Consider the following 19,286-nt stretch of genomic DNA (forward strand, 5'->3'; position numbering starts at 1 on the left):
AACACCTGAGAAATGAATGCAGCAAAATGGGAAGAAGTGACAGGCGATTTAAAAATATCCAATGTCCACCATTATAAAACAGTATAAAAACAACTAAGATCAAATAAACCCTGGTGGAGCATAGTGCTCCACAGTAGGATGCTGTTTACTGTTTTTGAGCTCCTCTTCGAACAGGAGCAAAATCATAAGTCAATTTATAGGAAAAATCAATCAGTAGTATTTATTGAGCACTTACTATGTGCAGAGCACTTTACTAAATGCTAGGGAGAGTACAGTACAACAGAGTTGGCAGGCACGTTTCCTGCCCACAGCGACTTCCAGGCTAGAGGGGGAGACAGACATCACTATAAATAAATATTTATTTGTATATAACTAACATTCACTCTTGAAATTCCAAGGCTGTGATAATTTTCTCCACATTTTCCCCTCAATTTCGGCACAAGGCTAGAGGTCGGGGTGGTTTAAAACAAACAAAATCTTTGCTATTGTGTTGTCTCCAAAATTGAACTGTGTATTGTTTGTTCTGTAACTTCAGCTAAGGCACATTGAGAACAAATTAGAAGTCAACCCGACCAGCACAGCTGTGTTTGATACTGTCATGGACACCAAGAAATCTGCTAGTACTACCAGGAAAACAACCAGAAAAGGTAGGTACTTCTGAAAGCAGCAGGTATTAATTAATTGTTTTTAAATTGTTTTCATCTTTTCATAGGCTAGTGTGTTTGCATCCAGAGCTGGTTTTAAGGGCAAGCGAGCCAGGTCATCACCTGGGGCTGCCAATTTTAGGGACCAAGTATTAGAGGGACCCTGCTTTTCTCCAGGTGAGCGGCAGAGCTGCCTGGTTATGGGTAAAAATGAGCGCCTCTTCTAGGGGGAACTAGAGTAAGTAGTTTATGGAGTGGAACTACTGCACTGGCGAGTTCGCCTCTTTGAACAGCCTCCTTTGGGCCCACATTTTCTCCCCTTGGCCTCCCTCCCGGCAGCATATGCACCCGTGCATCGAGCCCAGCATCCCAAGAATCCCCAAATAATAACTTTTAATAATGAGTTCTCAGAGGGACAGACCTGAACAAGTGTTCACCAACATCATAATCAGTTGATGTTTCTAATTCAGACACTTGCCACCTCCCCCCCCCTTTTTTTTTTCGTTCAGGGTGTTTGAAGTTTGGGGACACTGTGCACTCCTGAATTTAAGTGCATTTTTGATATTGACCCATCAAAATTGAAGATGATTCTTCTGACCCAAGTTCCCTATGTTGTTCAGGCTTCAATACCAGGCATCTAACCCTTTTTCTTCAGTGATTTGCCTCCTCTTGGCTGCCTTTTTACATTGGTTTAAGTCTCTCTACTCCAAATAGTTGATTTTGATAGTTTTATATACGACCATTGTCAAATCCCTTTTCAGATGATTCAGGGGTGTATAGTCTTCTTTGCCTTGAAAGAAAATCCGCTGTTATTTTCAAAATTTGAGTGTAAATGAGGATGTATTTCCTCAAAGAAGCCAATATAGGGAAGGATGAGGAATGCTATATACTTATTTGCCTAGCAGTTTAATAATAATAATGATGGCATTATTCATTATAATGAAGTTTAGACTAATGATTATTGTGAAATGATCATCTAATCACGTAACTTCCCTGCACTTGTCCAGGTTATAGTAAAAAGCCTAATGTGGACAATGTGTTACATTTTAGCTTTATATGCAGAAAAAGACAGTCAATTGGTAAGAATAGGCTTAACTATGCGAAATCGAAGCTTTACTCTCAAAATAAATTGTCATGTATTTATAGTGCACTTTTGGAATTGGTTGCCTTTTAGATTGTGAGCCCCTCGAGGGACAAAGACCGTGTGTATTTGCTTACCTGTGTATTCTTTCCCAGTGCTTAATACAGTTCTCTGCAAACAGTAAACACTTAATAAGTTTTATTATTGCTATTTCTACTTTTAAATGAAGGTGATTTTGAAAAGTTATATTTCCCAGCATTCTAATTTTCTGCCCAAAGCAATTAATAACCTAGCAATTAGAAAAATAATGTATTATTCTTCCTGAAATTTAGATTTAATTTACTGATTTTGAGATGAGTCTTCAGAATCACGAGACTGTCAGAACCAGGAAAACAATTTCCAAACTGTTTTCGATCTAGTTCAGTGTAATTAAGAAAATCTTTGATTCTCTGATCTCAGTTCCTTCGTTGTTTCAAACTATTCCCACTGAGGGTGTGAATTATAGATTTTCTTTAATGACCTCTAAAGAGTTTGTAATCAATGTAGTGATTTATCCCAAATCCTTTCCTAAAAATTTTGCTTCCTGATAATTTTCTGGCGAGATCAGGGTGATTGAGGGGTCATGTTTGTGGGTACTAATTCATCTCAAGGGAATTGCATCAGAATAAGCCATCTGGCCTCATATGCTTTATTTTCCTGTAGATGGTAGGCATCCAGAGGATCCCTTGGTTATTGCACCAGCCTCCAAGTCACGCGAAGAGAAATCCTCTCGCAGTCCTCTCCGAGCCACTACTCTGGAGAGCAATGTGAAAAAGAGCAACCGTGTGGAGTTCCGTGAACCCTTGGTTTCATACAGGTTCGTGTTAAACCAGGTTATTGCATATGTAAAAAAATTAGTGCTTGTTGCTTGGTATTTTTGGTGTTGAAGATGACAGTGACCATTTCCTGTTCAATCAAATAAACAGAGTATTTATTGAACAGTTAAACTATGCAGGGCACTGATCTGTGTGGGAGACTACAATATGGTAGTTAGTAGACATGATCTCTCCCTGAAAGGCATTTACAGTCTTGTGGGGGAAAGAATAACGCCTTGGTTTCCTATAGCATTTTTATTCCCAAAGCGCACTCACATTAATAACTCATTTTTCGCCTTCACAACAACCGTGTGACGTAGGTAGGAAAGGCAGGTGTTATTATCCCCTTTGCAGATGAGGCAGCTGAGATTCAGAGATATCAGCTGATGTGCCCACATGGCCCAGCTCGTGAGTGGCAAAGCCAAAACTAGAACCTCAGTCCTCCGGCTCTCAGACTTGTGCTCTTTCCCTCCACTACGCTATCTCCCCCACTCCTGTTGGTGGAATTGGTCATTTTATGAAAAGAGCTATTGGGGCATTCCAAGAGAATACATTATTTTAATCATACATTATCTATTTCTGTGCCTTTTCAATTCAAACCAAAGAGTTTGGGATCTTCAAAGCACAGTTTCTATTTTTGTTTCCTTTATTTCTTTGTCTAAAGTCTTTGAAGAGAAAACTCGTACTGATTTGACTCATAGAACTTTATCACATTTATTTTTATCTCTAAAAATTGGCATCAGTTGACATCTCATAAGCTAGTGGTATTTTTACTAATTAAAATGTACTTTAATGGTCGATTCAAAGCTAACGAAAGGAAAAATTTCAAGAAGTGGGTTGTAAATATGGGTTTTTAATATAAGCAGTTGTGTAGCTTAAAACATCTCAGTAGTTTCAAAAAGTGTGGGGTAATCTCTTGGGCAAAAGATCCACCTTGGGTTATTAGACTTGAGGAGGTTATATATGTTCACAATACCTTTATGATGGGCTATTACATGAAAAGATAGGAATGTTAGTTGTTTATAGCCACAAAGATAGTTGTCCATAAAGGCAACCATCATACAACTATCATTCTTCATTTCCTCTGTCAGAGACAGATCAAGGCTGGATAAAGCATTGCGATGGCTGAACAGGCCTGACCGTATTCTCATTTTCTTAATTAGCTTATATAGTTAGTAACTAACCCACAATTATTCATTTTGGTTTCTTATACAGCTCCTTTCTTATGATGTTGCTATTTTTTCCCAACTATTTAATTGCTACTTGCAGGTTGTAGATGTTTGACAGTTTATGCTTATTTATCTCAGGAACTAGTATCTCAATATTTAGTCACCATGCTATAAATGTTAAGCTTAAATATTGAACAGAGGTCTGGAACCAAGACGTCTTGAATTCCAATCCTATCTGTGCCTTCAAGGAAGTTTCCCAGTCTTTATTGTGTTTATATAGTATTCTGTAAATTGTGGAGTACTGTTTGCCTTCCAGATTTCTGGAGGTGGTGAAACATATTTTTTTATATATACATACTATATTATGCTAAAATTGTTTATGTATGTGTGTATATCATATATATATATATATATGTGCTTTCATATAAATATGTATCAGATAAAATAAAGATGGTCTATTGAGGATTAGCTCAGATTTCTAAATGTGATTTTCTGTAGGCAGTGAATGAATATTCACATTAATGTGTTAATGTTTTTACTCTAAAATGGTGATTTTTTTTTTTTTTTTTGATAGGGAAGCTTATGGTGCCCCTGCGAATCCAGGCACTAGCCAGCTGGATGCCAAACATTTGTTGCCTGGTTTGGAAAACAACGAAGCAGAAGAAAAGCTGGAAGTAGGGAATCTGATGATTTTCAATAGAGATGAACGTGATCTCCATACCCGAGATTTTGATAGTCCTCTATCATCTGAAGTAAACAGCACAGTTGTAAGATTTTTAAATGACCGACTGGCAATTGATGCCTTGCAGAACCCAGAATTTCAGTTTAAAGCAGTAGGTACTATAAGGACAGAGGAAGAAAAAATTAGTGGATCCAAAGGAGGTGAAAATAGCTTGAAGACCTCAGTGAGTAACATGGGCCGAGGTGCTGATCTGAAAGGGTTACAGCTGGTTGAATCCTCGCCGTCCTCCGTAAGTCCTTATGGCACCCAGAGATTAGATATTTTAAAGCGGCGACAGCATGATGCCAAACTGGAGAAACTCAAGGAAAGGATTAGGAAGCAGTGGGAGCACTCAGAAGACATGAATGTCAGAGAGCAACATCTGAGACATGTTGATCATCCAGTAATGATCACCAATGTCAGCAGCTCTGTGACTGCAAAAGTCCGAAAAGTGGCAGCAGCACCACCTGCGCCAGCATATAAAGGTGTGTAAATTCTTTAAAGTGAGCTCTGATAATTGTTAATACTATATGGAGGGAAAAATGTGTTTTCCATTTCTTTAAATTCAGTTTACACTTTACAGCCTTAAATCTTCACAGTTTTAAGGCACTCCATCAGCTCTCGCCCACCAACCCCCCCAATCTCCTACTACAACCCAACCATGAATTCATTTATCTGGTCTGGCGTGGCCTTTTGCCTTTCTGTTCTCCATCTGACCTGGAACTCCCTTCCCCTTCATATCCGACAGAAACTCCTCATCTTCAAAGCCCTACTCAGATCCTCCAAGAGGTTTTCCGACTAACCTCTCATTTCCCCACCGTATTTGCTCTCCCCTGTGCATTGCCTGTGCACTTTGATACTCACCTCGTCTCTCCCCCAGCCCTACCCACTGCTGCTTCTCTTAGCTGTGATTTATTTTAATATCTGTCTCTCTCTCTAGACTGCGAACTCCTTGTGGACAGGGATCATGTATACCAATTCTATTGTATTGTACTCTCCCAAGCGCTTAGTACAGTACTGTCCACAGAGAAAGTGCCCAGTAAATACTATTTTTGGATTGGTTGATTATAGTTGACTAAAAATTACCATTAGGGCTAGGCGCTGGTAAAAGGGAAGAGATAAATAACAGCACACTTAGAGAGTAAAAATGAGTTGATTTAAAGCTCTTTTCCTTCTATTATCCAGTTGTCCTTTTTTTGAAGACGGTTTGAAGTACATTGATTTCTCTTGACATAGTTTGTAGTTTGACATACTCACTACCTATAAGTAATACATTAGGTTAAATTGAAATACTTGGTTTTTATATTTTGTTCCTTTTAAAAAAATGTTCCTAAAGGAAGGTTCATTCTTCATTCAATCATATTTATTGAGTGCTTACTGTGTGCAAAGCACTGTACTAAGCACATGGGAGAGTACAATACAGTAATAGACACAGGCCCTGCCCATGGGGGAGACAGGGATTAATAAACATAAATAAATAAATTGCAGATATGTACGTATGTGCTGTGGGGATGGAAGGGAGGATGAATGAAGGGAGGAAGACAGGCCAACACAGAAGGGAGTGGGAGAAGAGGAGAGGAGGGCTTAGGGAAGGCCAGAAGGTCTGATGATACTACGTAAGAATCTGTTAAATTGTTTTTCTGCTTTAGGCTTCAACCCTCCAGAAACCAAGATTCGCACTCCTGATGGAAAAATATGGAGTGAAGTGGAGTTTCATAACATGAGTAGAGAATTGTATCAGGATTTAGCACTCCATTTTACAGGTAATAAGCGAGACTCTGATTTATGCTGTGGAACCTCAAGTATCTAAACTGTTTGGGATCAGGGCCTCTGAGGAACATTGCAGTATAAGTGGAATTAAGCTCAGTAGCTGAGAGTCAATGAGTGTGGACTGGTAGAGAGGTATTTTTATATCAAAGACCAAGGAGAGGCTACAGAATCTCAAAATTGCCACTAACATCATCCCCTTCAGGCAGAAAGGTGAAAGAATACAATGCAGTAACTCTTTTTGGTATCTCTCTGCTCTCCATTTCCAGTAAGATTCTAGCCAGGGTACTTCTGGTTTGGCTTTTGAAGAATATCATTGACCATGTGGGCTTCAAAACCAAAGAGGCAAATTGGTAAGATGTTCAAAAACTGTCAGTTTGAGGAGTAGTGCACTTAAACTTGAATCTGTGCCTGGATTTGAATCTGTGCCCTTTAGGAATTTGATATTTGCCCCTCAGGTCCGCATCACCTTTGTACATATCTATAAAATATTTATTTATTTATGTATTAATGTCTATCTCCCTCTCTAGAGGCTGAAATCTCATTGTGGGCAGGGAATGTATCTACCAACTCTGTTGTATTGTACTCTCTCAAGTGCTTACTCCAGTGCTCTGTACAAAGTGCTCAATAAATACAGTTGATTGATAATGTAGAACATACCCCAATGCCACATCTGGATCCTTGAGTAGTTCCACATTACTTTAGTGATCACAAACTGAAAAGTACTGAAGTTAAAGTCCTGGGAGGTAATTTAACCTAGTGAAAAGACACAGACTTAAAAATCAAGATACATGGGTTTTAATCCAGCTTTGCCACTGACCTGTTGTGTGATCTTGAGCAAGTCATTTACCCTCTTTGTGCATGTTTCCTCATAAAGTGGGTGTAAGATACCTGCATTCCCTATCTTTTAGATTTTGAGCCCCACATGGGTTCTGATCTCAGTCAGTTAATATAAATTATTGAGTGCCTAGTTGGTGTGTGCAGAGGATTTGGGAGGAAAATTGAAGTGCTTCGTTTGGGATACATTAAGTTTGAAGGGCTAGCAGGACACCCATGTAAAGATGTCCTGGAGGCCAATGGAAATGTGAGATGTTGGAGATGGAATAAGATCAAAGTTAATGGATGGATTTATATTGTACTTCATTCATTCAGTCATATTCAGCGCTTAGAACAGTGCTTTGCACATAGTAAGCACTTAATAAATGCCATCATTATTATTATTACTTATTGAGCGCCTACTATGTACAGAGCACAGAGACAATTCCTACCCAGTAATGGGCTCACAGTCTAGAAGCGCTTGTACTCTCCCAAGTGCTTAGTACAGTGCTCTGCACACAGAGCTCAATAAATATTATTGATTGATTTGATTTAGGAGTTATCCAGAGGTGGTAAAGTCATAGAAGCAGACAAGCTCCCCAAGGGAGTGGCTGTTGAGAAGAGAAGTGACCCAGAGCAGAGCACTGACGGAGACCCTTAGTTAAGAACTGGGAGACAGAGGAAGAGCTGGGGAAGGAGAGAGGGATCAGACAGGGAGGTAAGAGAACAGAGTCAGAAAATCCAACAGTATTGAAGGCAGCCTAGAGGTTGAGGATGATTAGGATGTAGTAGAGTCCATTCAATTTGGCAAGGAGGAGGTCATTGGAGGGGTGAAGGGGGAAGAAACTAGATTTTAGAGGGTCAAGAAAGGAGTTGGAGAAGAGGAAGTTTAGGCAGTGGGTGAATACAACTTGTTTGAAGAGTTTAAATAGGATTGGGAAGAGGGAGGTGGGAAAGGGGTTCAGAATTTTTTTTTCCCCTTAAGGATAGGAGAGATGTGGACACTCAGTACATAGTGTTGTGCCCTAAGTCGGTAATAAAGAACACTATTACCATTACTACTACTACTACTACTACTACTATTAACTGAAGTTTATGCCAACATCAATGTTATATTCACCTCAGTGCAACTTTGCTAGGCGGTGGCAGGGGAGAGACATATAAGATTAATGACATTAGGATTGCAAACATCCACTTCTTTTTTTAAGCCAAAATGGGATAACTATATTGAGAAAAACCCTGAGGGCAGGGGTGGGGGAGGTAATAAATCACAGATTGAGACACCATGGCATCACTCCTGAAGTTGAAACACAGCACCGAGACAGACCAGTGTAGTGCACTGCAATCATGAAAGGAGTAGCTGTTTTTGAGTGAAAACTTCAAGAGGATCGTGATGGAACAGGTTATTATGCAAACAATTCCAGGCACTTCAAAAACAAACCCAAGGGACTGTCTTTGTGGGTGCATGGTTTGTTATGTGTCTGTCAGTGCCTTGTACCTCTTCTGGCACTCTTTTACCCTTAGGTGAACTTCTTCATTTGTGGCAACATCTGCAGATACAAAGGATAACTATCTAACTATATAGGAGAGGGAGGGGCCTGGGAGAGACACAAACACCAAGACCCTGGTCCAGGAGTCATGTTTAACCCACACTCCCAGTCTGGAGTAATTGGAAATTCTTGATTGTGAGAACCACCTAGTCGGAGTTCAGTATGTTGATAATTCTGAACAGGGATAAAGTGACTGGATACGATGTAATTCACCCTATCATATTGCATAACTGTCTATTTTGAAATATCTAGAATTATGGCAATGTGAAAAAATGATTCTAAGCACAGACAGGTCTCCCTTGCCACTTTTTGTCCGATCCTTTGCCCCCTCACCCACACTATGGGATGAAAGCGTGAAATATAAATCAGTTATCAGGCTAGCTTTTTCAATTTGGCCCCACTCTAGTGCTAAAAATTGCTTGGCGGGTGATACCAAAACCAAAAACCAAGTGGGCAACTTGGGAATGGGACTAGTTTCATCTCCGAAGGGGAAACTCAATGAACTGAACTTGCTTTAGTAGAGCCCTCAGAGATCTTGTTAAATCTAATGAGGTTAATCAATAGTTTGGCAATCGTCTAATGAAGTAATGTTCCAAAGGAAATGTGTCATTATGCGGGGGGCGGGAGGTTGGGAGTTGGAAAGGAGGTGAAAGGGATTTATGTGTACAGGGAATTGGTGACATGAAAGAAATATGTAGGATGACAATAGGAGAAAGGATGTCTAAGAGTAAATGTTGCGAGAAGCAAGTCACAGGGAACGTAGAGTTGGTGAATTGTCATTGTGAAATAAGAAATGCCATAGTGGGTTAGTCCCATAGTCCATCCAGCCCACTGTAAAGCTATTGTCTGCATCTCTTTAATGCTTCCAACTTCCTTAAATTGTATGTGCTCTAGAAAAATGTTCCCAGAGATTTCAGTCTTTCGTTGTGAGTGCAGGGGTGATAAGGAGATGAGGATTTTAAGTGGGATACAACTTGCAGTGCAGTGTTTGTGGAATCCAGTTCAATTTACTGTTGGTTTCATTAAAAAAAATGTAAACAATTAAACTGTAGATCTAAGTCCAGCTAGTTGATTCAGCCTGTAAGGTGAAGTCTCTTTGAGATACTGCTTTTATGGTATCTGTCTTTGAGTTTGTGGTTTCTGATTGATGTTTGATGATTGGAAGCAGTGTGGCCTAGTGTAAAGAGCAACTGACCTAAATTTGAATGAGTGAATGAATGAGTGAATGAATGCGAGACAAAGAACCTGGGTCCTAATTCCAAACTGCCACTTGTCTGCTATGTGACTTTGGGTAAGCCACTTACCTTCTCTGTACCTGTTTCCTCATCCATAAAATGGGGATTCACTGCCTGTTCTCTGTCCTACTTAGACTGTGTCCAACCTGATTATTTTTTATCTAGCCTAATCCTTTAGTATGGTGCGTGGCACGTAGTAAGTGCTTAATAAGCACCATAATTATTGTAATTATGTTGTCCTCTTTCTAGCTGAGCACTTCTGGCAGTTTATTTTGACTTATCCATGGGTATACAATGTTTATGTTTTCAAAAGATACCTCAGTGAAAGAGAAGCATGCTGCGAAGAAAGAAACTTGTAAAGAAAAACGAATGGTCAGACCGGTTCGGAAAGTACAAAAGATGAACCGGGCCTCAAGTCCGGATTGCAAGCCAGGTTAGTGTCATCTCAGGATCCATCCATCATAAGTGCATTGCTGAAGTATTAAAATTTGAAATGATGGAAATTAAGATTTGCCGGCATAACATTGACACCACCTTCACAGCAGTTCTGATAAATAACATAAATAAAAATAAGCAGTATTGATTATATCACTTTCGTAAATGCATGATGTCTTAGAACTATTTAATTGATGTGTATTTTTCAATACGAGATATCAGTCTGTTGCTAATTAATTTCTCCTAAAAAATGTATGTCGCACCCGACAAAGGAAAACCAGCAACTAGTATGCCCTTTAATAACATAATTGCATAGGATTTAACCAGAAATTGTACCTTATTTCACAGTGACGCTCCCCACGGTTGCCAACTATACAGAATTTGCAACCTATGAATGGTGGTGTCCTGTGGGAGTTTGAGGTGTTTAAAAAAAAGAGGCGTAATCCTTTTGAGGTAATTAACTGTATCAGCCTCCCTGCTGACCTCTCTACCTCCTGTCTCTCCCCATTCCAGCCATACTGCACTCTGTTGCCCAGGTCATTTTTCTACAAAAAAGTTCAGTCCATCTTTCCCCTTTCCTCAGGTACCTCCAGTGGTTGCCCATCCACTTTCATATCAAACAGAAACTCCTTACCATTACCTATAAGCACTCAATCACTCTGCCCTCTTCTACCTCACCCCGCTCTTCTACTCATCCCATCCCACACAAGTCACTTTAATGCCAACCTACTCGTACCTCGATCTCATCAGTCTCGAGCATAGCAGTAACTTCCTTTTAGTGATAGCTCTCTCCCTCCGCCAGTCATTACAGCAGCAGACTGTAGCCAAAGTTTCTAAATAGTAACACCACACATTCTGTGGGCTTTTTTTTTTCTTTTGCTATTTTTAGTTCAGACAACTGAGCTGAAACAGCAGACGAGTCCTTTCCCCTGTTCTGTGCAGGGGGGGAAGTAATTGAGAGCAACAGGTTGAGCAAAGCATTTCTTGAGCTGATGCATCTGTTTGTAATCTTGATAACCTGTCAGATTTCGATTTCATAAATTCTCAGATTTTTGTAGACCAGGCACATTTATTACGTCTGAGCAGCCTTCTAACATTGTGATCTCTTCTGTCAAAAGGCTGATTCCACAAACAGTTAAATAAAAGCATTAGAAATTCTCAAAATGGGGTTTTTTCTGTTTAGATTTTAGCTCTTGTACTTTGATAGTTTTTTATTTGATATATTTTCTTTAATCTCAGGTAGTTAAAATATCCTCCATAAAGAAATGATTTGAATTAGTATTGATATTGATAGCTGTTAAATCAACATTCTTAACACCAGGTTTGTTAATAAGAACATTTGAGGGTATTGAAATGCCAGTTTTCATTTTTCCCTTCTGTACAGTGCTTCACCTTTTACTTAGATACGGTGCCTTAGTTGTTCAGGTCTATGTATTGAATAGGACTATATTAAATGGGAAATTAATGGTGATTAATAACATTGTTCATTTTTAATCCTTTATAGCCCATTTGTTTTCAAGTAGTTCAGTGATGTGCACAATTTAAGTTTTTAACTCACATGGTAATAATAACTTTACTATGGCCACTGTAGGACTTTGAAAACCAGACAGAAATGTTGATAGTAAAAAACAATTATCATAATAATTTTGGTATTTGCTAAGCCATTTACTAAACTTTGGGGTAGAAACAAGGCAGTCAGATAGGCCACAGTTCCTGACCCATAAGGGTTTCATAGTCTAAGGGGGAAAAGAAAGCAGGTATTTAATTCCCGTTTTACAGATGAGGAAACTGAAGCACAGAAAAGTCAAGTTAGTTGCCCAGGATTACACAGCAGACAAGTATCAGGGACAGAATTAGTACCTGGGTCTCCTAACCGCCAGACCTGTACTTTTATCATTAGGCCATACTAGTTCCTCAATCCTGGAACACTTTCAGCATTTTGAAATAAACTTTTGTGTATTTTAATTTCTCTCGAACAGTTTACTCAATCTGTGACTTTTTCCCTGATTGACAGTCCGTCTTTGTTTCTAATCCCTCCATGGTTTCAAAGAAAACCTCAGGTGGCCTTATTTGAGAAGCACCATTCTAGAGATTTGAATAAGCCAAATTTTTACTAGTTACTGACAAACAATTTTTGTGACTAAAATGAAATTTACCTAAAGTTGTTTCTCATTGGCAGATCATTGGTCAGCCATCTTAGCCCTACTGTGCACTTAATTTATCTAGTTGACTTAAATGTGACTTCTGCCTTTTTATATTATTTAGACCATATATGTTAATCAGTTTATATATTTGCTTGTGCCTCTTTAGATTAATTATTGAGGACAGGGAGCATGTTATATTCCTTCTGAGTGTTTCACAAGTTTTTAGTACAAGGTTCTGCACATAGAAGCTCAAAAAATACTGTTAATAGCAAAATGATGATGATAAATGGCAATTGTAGTTAAACCTGTATGGCTTAGGTGATTCAGTGTTACAGAATGAATAAGTACGGTGAATTGTATGTTTAGGTGGCGGCCATTTGATAAGCACATCTTCATGGAGAGATGGGCAGAAATTAGTAAAGAAGATATTGGGTCCACCACCCAGAGTAGAACAAAGAGAACGAAGAGCAGAATCTAGTGACAGAAGTGGAAGGGAACGAACTGCTAAACTTGGTAAGTTGCTATAATCAAAACCTAGCCATAGGTAGTGTTGGGTATTTATTTTAAATGAGATTAAAAATGTTTTTGGTATCTTCATTTACAGTAAGAATAATAAGAACATTATTTGTTACTGCTATTTCATGAAGATGAAGCTATACTTTGGGGTGTCTACAATGTCCTGAAGCTACTAAAACTCCTCATATGTAGGAGTCTCCTTTAATGAGTTGGGTTTTCTATAAGATTCACTTTACATCTCTTTGTATCCACTATGAATAGTGACTCATGTAAATTGTAGAAATAGTTTCCTATAGAGATGAAATAGGAGTTGCTCTATCAAAGACGATTTGAACTTGTCAGCTGTTTCCCCTTTGTATCTTACGGTAACTCCTACAATGCATCAGCCACAGCTGCATCTAAACAGAAGCAGGTGCATACATACCTTGGGTGCCTAAAAGTTTGGTCGTGCTATTTAATTTTTACTCGTGAGTGGCTAGTAAAGAAGTTTATTAACACTGATTATGTCCATATGAGTCCGTTTATTGGCCTCGACTAATAATAAAAGGAGTAACATAATTCTTTTCCTTATATTTATTCTCATTGAAGTTTATATAGGAGTGAAGGAGGAGAGAATGGTAGTTCTTAGTAAGTAGTTATATGAGCTGGGAGCTAATATTTTTTAATATTGACTTTGGGGGGATAGGGCTATTTAAAATTTTGATGGGCTATTTTAGTTGAAATTACTGCATTTTTAAGGCTTTGTGGTAATTTTTAAGAGCAATTTCTGAAGGGTACAGTAAGTGAACCCATTGTTTTTTAAAATGTAGAATGAACAGTGTTTAGAAATAACTTGTCTTTTTCCATTCAGGAAAAAAAAAAACTTTTAATCTTAACACCTTTGACTTCTATTCGTAGGGAAAAAAGAATAAAAATAACTCATTTATTGTAATTTACAATAGGTTTGCCATAGGTTACTTGGAGTTTCTTAAGTTTTTACTGTGATCAAATCAGTATGGAATAAGAATAAACCATTTCATGATTAAAACAGAAAGACATTTAAAATCAGAAAACATGATAGTTTTTTTCCCTCTTCTTTTCTTCCATTACCACTCTTACTCATTCCAAGCACCTTTGGAGTAAATTGCATATATGAAATTTGACACCTATGTATTTTTTGAGCATATGGTATTTGGAGAGGTAGATTACTGTAGACATTCAGTTGGCGTTCTCTTTAGAGTGGTAAAGAAAATGTTTGAATGTTTAACTTTTGTAAAGGGCAGTGTGGTTTATTATGATTCATTTTTTGGAAGAAACTTGTGAAAATGTGTGAAGGGTGTTGTTTTAAAGAAAGGTCTATTTATCTCAAATGCTGATGGAAAGAAGGAATTTTTTGAGTATGCTTTTCAGTAGCTGATTTGCATTAACCAAAGCAGAAAAGAGCAGATATGAAGGATTTAGCCAGCTCTGAGAAAGTGTTCTTTACTTTGTAAGAGCCTTGGAAGTCAGGAAGTCAGGAACCTTAAGCACAGGTTTGCCTTTGAACAGTTGACCAAGCAGCCTATTTTTATCAGTATTTCTTTTGATTGGTAGTAAGTGTGGATTTTAAGGGATTCTTAAAATGTCTTGATTTAAATCTGAATTTGCAGCAAGCCACATTGGAAGGGCAGAATCTGATCCCAAGTTGGATGTTTCTCACAAAAACCGTCCCCAAAGTTCAGAACGTTCTCGGAGTAGACTGCGGGCTGAGAACCACGTAAAGAAACTGGCTTCACCTCCTCCAGATGGCAAAAAACAGGAGGAGGAGACTACTGTAAATAAAAACTTTCTGCCAGTTGAGATTCGTGGAATTCTTGATGATCTACAGTTGGACTCAGTTGCTCAGTCTGCAAAACAAGAAACTAAAGAAAGGCAGAACCAGAAATCAGCTGCATCAACCCAGGCTGCTAGGAGTCACAGTCCAGTCAAAAGGAAACCAGATAAGTTAACAACCAGTGAAGATCCCCCAGTCATCTCCAAGAAGAGGCACTATGATACAGATGAAGTACGCCAGTACATTGTTAGACAGCAAGAGGAAAGGAAGAGAAGGCAGAACGAAGAGAAGAAGGCACAGAAAGAAGCAACTGAACAGAAAAACAAGCGACTCCAAGAGCTTTACCGGAAGCAGAAAGAAGCATTTACCAAAGTAAAAAATGCTGCATCTTCTGAACCGTCAGCAGCAAGGCGACTGCAGGAGACTTACTCCAAATTACTAATAGAAGAAGCATTGCTGGAGGAACCATCTTATCAGCTCCGTGTTTCACAAGAAATACAGGTATGATAATTTTTGAAATGCTATAGAGAGAAATAAAGGGTGGGCAGGAGCAAGGAAGCATGATGTACCCCTAGTTCTGATATAAAGTGTGTATTGCTAACCTGTTTTGGTTAGAATGTTGTTAGAGGATTAGGGAACATTTGTCTGATAATGTGGACCTGTTTGAATACAGTTCATTGTGGTTTCAGAAGGAACAGTTTGTGCACGTGTGTATTCAGGTAGTGTAGGATATAGTGAGTGTTACAGTGCAAGCTTTCCATAACACTGGGTTTTGCAAGGACCCAACCCCTGAACAATCTATCAGGTATTCATTAGTATTTACTAATTGTCTTCGGTGTGCAGAGCAGAGCACAGAACATTTGGGAGAGTAAAATAGAGGTAGAAGATATACTCACTGCTCCCAAGGAGCTTATAGTCTAATGGGGGAGATAGGCACAAAACAAATTACACATAGGAGAAAAAAGTAAATGGGAAGTTATAAGGTAAATAAGTGATTAAGTGGAATATGTAAATAAATATGTTCTGAGGAACTGCAGGTGAATGCAGAAATCATCAAGTGGTAGTTGGGAGGTCATGACCTGGGGCGTTAAATGAATCAGGGAAAACTTCCTGGAGAAGGTGGGATATGAAGTTGGGTGATTTGGTGGTCTGACAGGTATGAAGTGAGGACGGGTTTTGATGCAGGATGAGAGTGCGCAAGAGGTTGGTAATGGGAGAATTGAGAATGAGGCAGTAAGACAAGCTTGATGGAAACAAAGAATATTAGCTGGGTTGGGATGGAGAGAGCTGCTAAGTGGGAGAGAGCTGATGGAGTGCCTTAAAGCCAATGGTCTGGAGTTTTTCTATTTCATGCAAATATGAATGGGTCACCATTGGAGGCTTATGAAACACGAAGGGACATTTGATACGAATTACGAATTACTGGATACGAATTACTGGATTACGAATAATGAGGTGAAAGTTGGTTGCTGGTATCTTGGGACTTCTCTGACTGTAACTGTATTGCTCAGCTATAATTGATTTAGTGCATAATTTGCCGTAAGTTTTTGAAAAACAAGGTATCCATGCCTTAGTTCAGGAACCAATCCCCCATTTAAAACATGGTTCTGTTGTACTCTTTCAACCACATAGTACAATGTTGTGCATAATTTAAGTGTTCAATAAATGCCATTGATTGATTCCAACCCACAGAGTTCCTTCTTAAGGCATAGTTTTCAGGGGCCAGTTATAAAAACAAGAGTTGCTTTTTTCCTTTTAGTGCTGTTATTTGCAAGTCAGGAAGGTAAAATTGCCTGCTAACCAGTGCAACCAAACTTCTGGCCACCTAGGTGATTTTGAATCTGAAGATTTTCAGTCTTATTGAAGGCACATCTCCCTCTGAGGTCTTCCCATATTAAGCCCACTTTTCCTCATCTCCCACTCCCTTCATCCTCTCCCTGACTTGCTCCCTTTGCTCTTCCCTCCCTCCCATCCCCACAACACTTACGTACATATCTGTAATTTTATTTATTTGTATTGATGTTTGTCTCCCCTGCTCTAGACTGCAAGCTCATTGTGGGAAGGGAATGTCGCTGTTTATTGTTGTATTGTACTTTCCCAAGCACTTAGTACAGTGCTCTGCACACTGTAAGAGCTCAATAAATATGAATGAATGAATCTGCCCCATTTCCCCAGTTTCTCCCCTCCCTTTACATTGTGAAACTGAATTTCACTTGTATCCTCTCAAATAGAACAATTGAATGAAATAGTATGAAATGAGAGGAGTTAAGCTGTGTCATAGCTATGCAGCTATGAGTGTTCCTTCAGATGTTTAATTTGAAATATAATTGCATTTGGTTAATATTAATTTGCATGGTACTAGTAATTTGTTGTTATGGTGTTTCTTACTTTATGCCATTACAATTGGGATTATATGAATTAACAAAGCAGTCTTCTTCCACAGGCTAAACCGGGATATCAACCATCTGGAGAATCTGATAAAGAGAACAAAGCACAGGAACGGCCCCCCAGTGCATCTTCCAGCAGTGATATGTCTTTGACAGAGCCTCCACAGCCCCTTGCAAGGTAAGGAGTGAAGAAAAAAGCATTTGTCAAATTAAGGGATGAAGCTTAATTCTGAATTTGTAGTTTTGATGGTGATTCTGAAATAGAAGCATCTATGAAAAATTGGGTTGTAGTTACCAAATCTCAGAAATATTGTACCCATTGTAATTTTGAAACAAATTGGTTTTAGTACCATCACAAATGGAAAATATCAACGTAATTTTTATAGTTAGGAATATACCTGTCTACCTGTGCTTTATTACAGGTATCTACCATCCATCTACCTGTTGGAATGTAAATGAAATGAAGATAATACTAGTCTTCTAGACTGTGAGCCCATTGTTGGGTAGGGACTACATCTATATATTGCCGACTTGTACTTCCCAAGCGCTTAGTACAATGCTCTGCACACAGTAAGCGCTCAATAAATACGATTGAATGAGTTGAATGAATGAATAAGATCTATCCTGTTTTAAAGATTGAGAATAAAATCCCACAACATAACTAGGCTATCATTTTGGAACTTGATAACCCCTAGTTTCCTCTGAAATAGTCTAGATGCTAGATATTTAGGAAGATGAATTCTGTAATTTAGTGAACATTACAGGATATTTGTGATAGGAGTGTCCTGCACTCAGTAAATATTATTACTATTTTATATCTCAATTCAGAAAAAAATGGTGATGCTAAAATCAAGGTTCAAGTTGTCTTATTTCCTTTTATAATCAGTAATTTCAAACTTTTTTTTATGGAATGTCTGGTAATACCTTGCTAAGTATCTTAAGCATTTAAGAGAAGCAGTGTGGCTTGAGGAGCAGGGTGGCTTCGTGGAACAAGCATGGGCTTGGGAGTCAGAGGTCATGGGTTCTAATCCCAGTTCCACCACTTATCAGCTGTGTGACTTTGGGCAAGTCACTTAACTTCTCTGTGCCTCAGTTACCTCATCTGTAAAATGGGGATTAAGACTGTAAGCCCCATGTGGGACAACATGATTACCTTGTATTTACTCCAGCGCTTAGAACAGTGCTTTGCATATAGTAAGTGCTTAACAAATACCATCATTATTATTATTATTTCTCTTTATTATTATTATCATTATTATTAATAATAATAAAGAGAAATCTCTATAAAATATATGCTTTGGGATGTCTTACAAGTCAGATTAACATAACATCTAGATTCTACCGGTATTAGTACAAATCCCTGGTTGTCAAGCAGATGATATATTATTAATTATTAGGCAGGACTTTATTTTTAAGTGGCCTTTATCCATTCCTTTACAAATTGCTTGTTTTCAAGGCTGCATCTCTTAGGGTGATGGTATAGAGCGATCAATCAGTCATCAATCAGTGGTAATTACTGAGCACCCACTGTGTCCCAAGCAGTGTCCTAGGCGCTTGGGAGAAAACAATAGAGTGGGAGTCGGTAGACATGTTTGCTGCCCACAAGAAGCTCACAGTCCAGAGGGGGAGGCAGACATTAAAATTACTGATAAGTGAAGGAGGAGAGCATAAGAATCTGTACATAGATGTTGCGAGGTGAATAACAAGTACTTAGGGGTACAGATCCAATTGCATAGGTAATGCAAAATGGAGGGTGAATAGGAGAAATGAGAGCCTGTCAGGGAAAGCCTTTTGGAAAAGGTGTGATTTTAGTAGGGCTTTGAAGGTGGAGAGAGAGGTGTTCTGTTGGTCATGAGGGAACTGAATTCCAGGTCTAAGGAATTCCAGGCCTTAGGAAGTGGGCAAGGTTTCATCAGTGATATAGACAAGATCGAGGTACAGGGGATACAGGGTATAGGTTGGCGTTAGACTGTAAGCTCCTTGTAGAAGTGGATCATATATATCAACTCTATTGTGTTGTACTTTCCCAAACACTTAGTACAATGCTCTGCAAATAGTAAGTCCTCAATAGATACCGCTGATGGATAGATTGATAGAGGTGCAAAGTGTGTGGGGCTGGGTCATAGTAGGAGATCAGTGAGGTAAGGCAGGAGAGGGGAGAGCTGATTGAGTGCC

At 38.8% G+C, this 19,286-nt stretch overlaps 1 protein-coding gene across 2 annotated transcripts in view; it reads left to right on the plus strand.

Annotated features, from left to right (window-relative positions):
• Positions 1-19,286, plus strand: part of CEP350 (centrosomal protein 350) — an 87,333-nt gene that overhangs the window by 18,091 nt on the left and 49,956 nt on the right. For both annotated transcript variants that reach the window (XM_038758221.1, XM_038758222.1), the window contains exons 4-11: positions 536-647; positions 2,428-2,581; positions 4,323-4,954; positions 6,119-6,232; positions 10,151-10,270; positions 12,783-12,929; positions 14,561-15,225; positions 17,168-17,289. In XM_038758221.1, the coding sequence (XP_038614149.1) occupies positions 536-647; positions 2,428-2,581; positions 4,323-4,954; positions 6,119-6,232; positions 10,151-10,270; positions 12,783-12,929; positions 14,561-15,225; positions 17,168-17,289 (2,066 nt within the window). The remainder of the gene's footprint in view (positions 1-535; positions 648-2,427; positions 2,582-4,322; positions 4,955-6,118; positions 6,233-10,150; positions 10,271-12,782; positions 12,930-14,560; positions 15,226-17,167; positions 17,290-19,286) is intronic.

Source organism: Tachyglossus aculeatus, chromosome 16 (assembly GCF_015852505.1).
Source record: "Tachyglossus aculeatus isolate mTacAcu1 chromosome 16, mTacAcu1.pri, whole genome shotgun sequence".
NCBI lineage: Eukaryota > Metazoa > Chordata > Mammalia > Monotremata > Tachyglossidae > Tachyglossus > Tachyglossus aculeatus.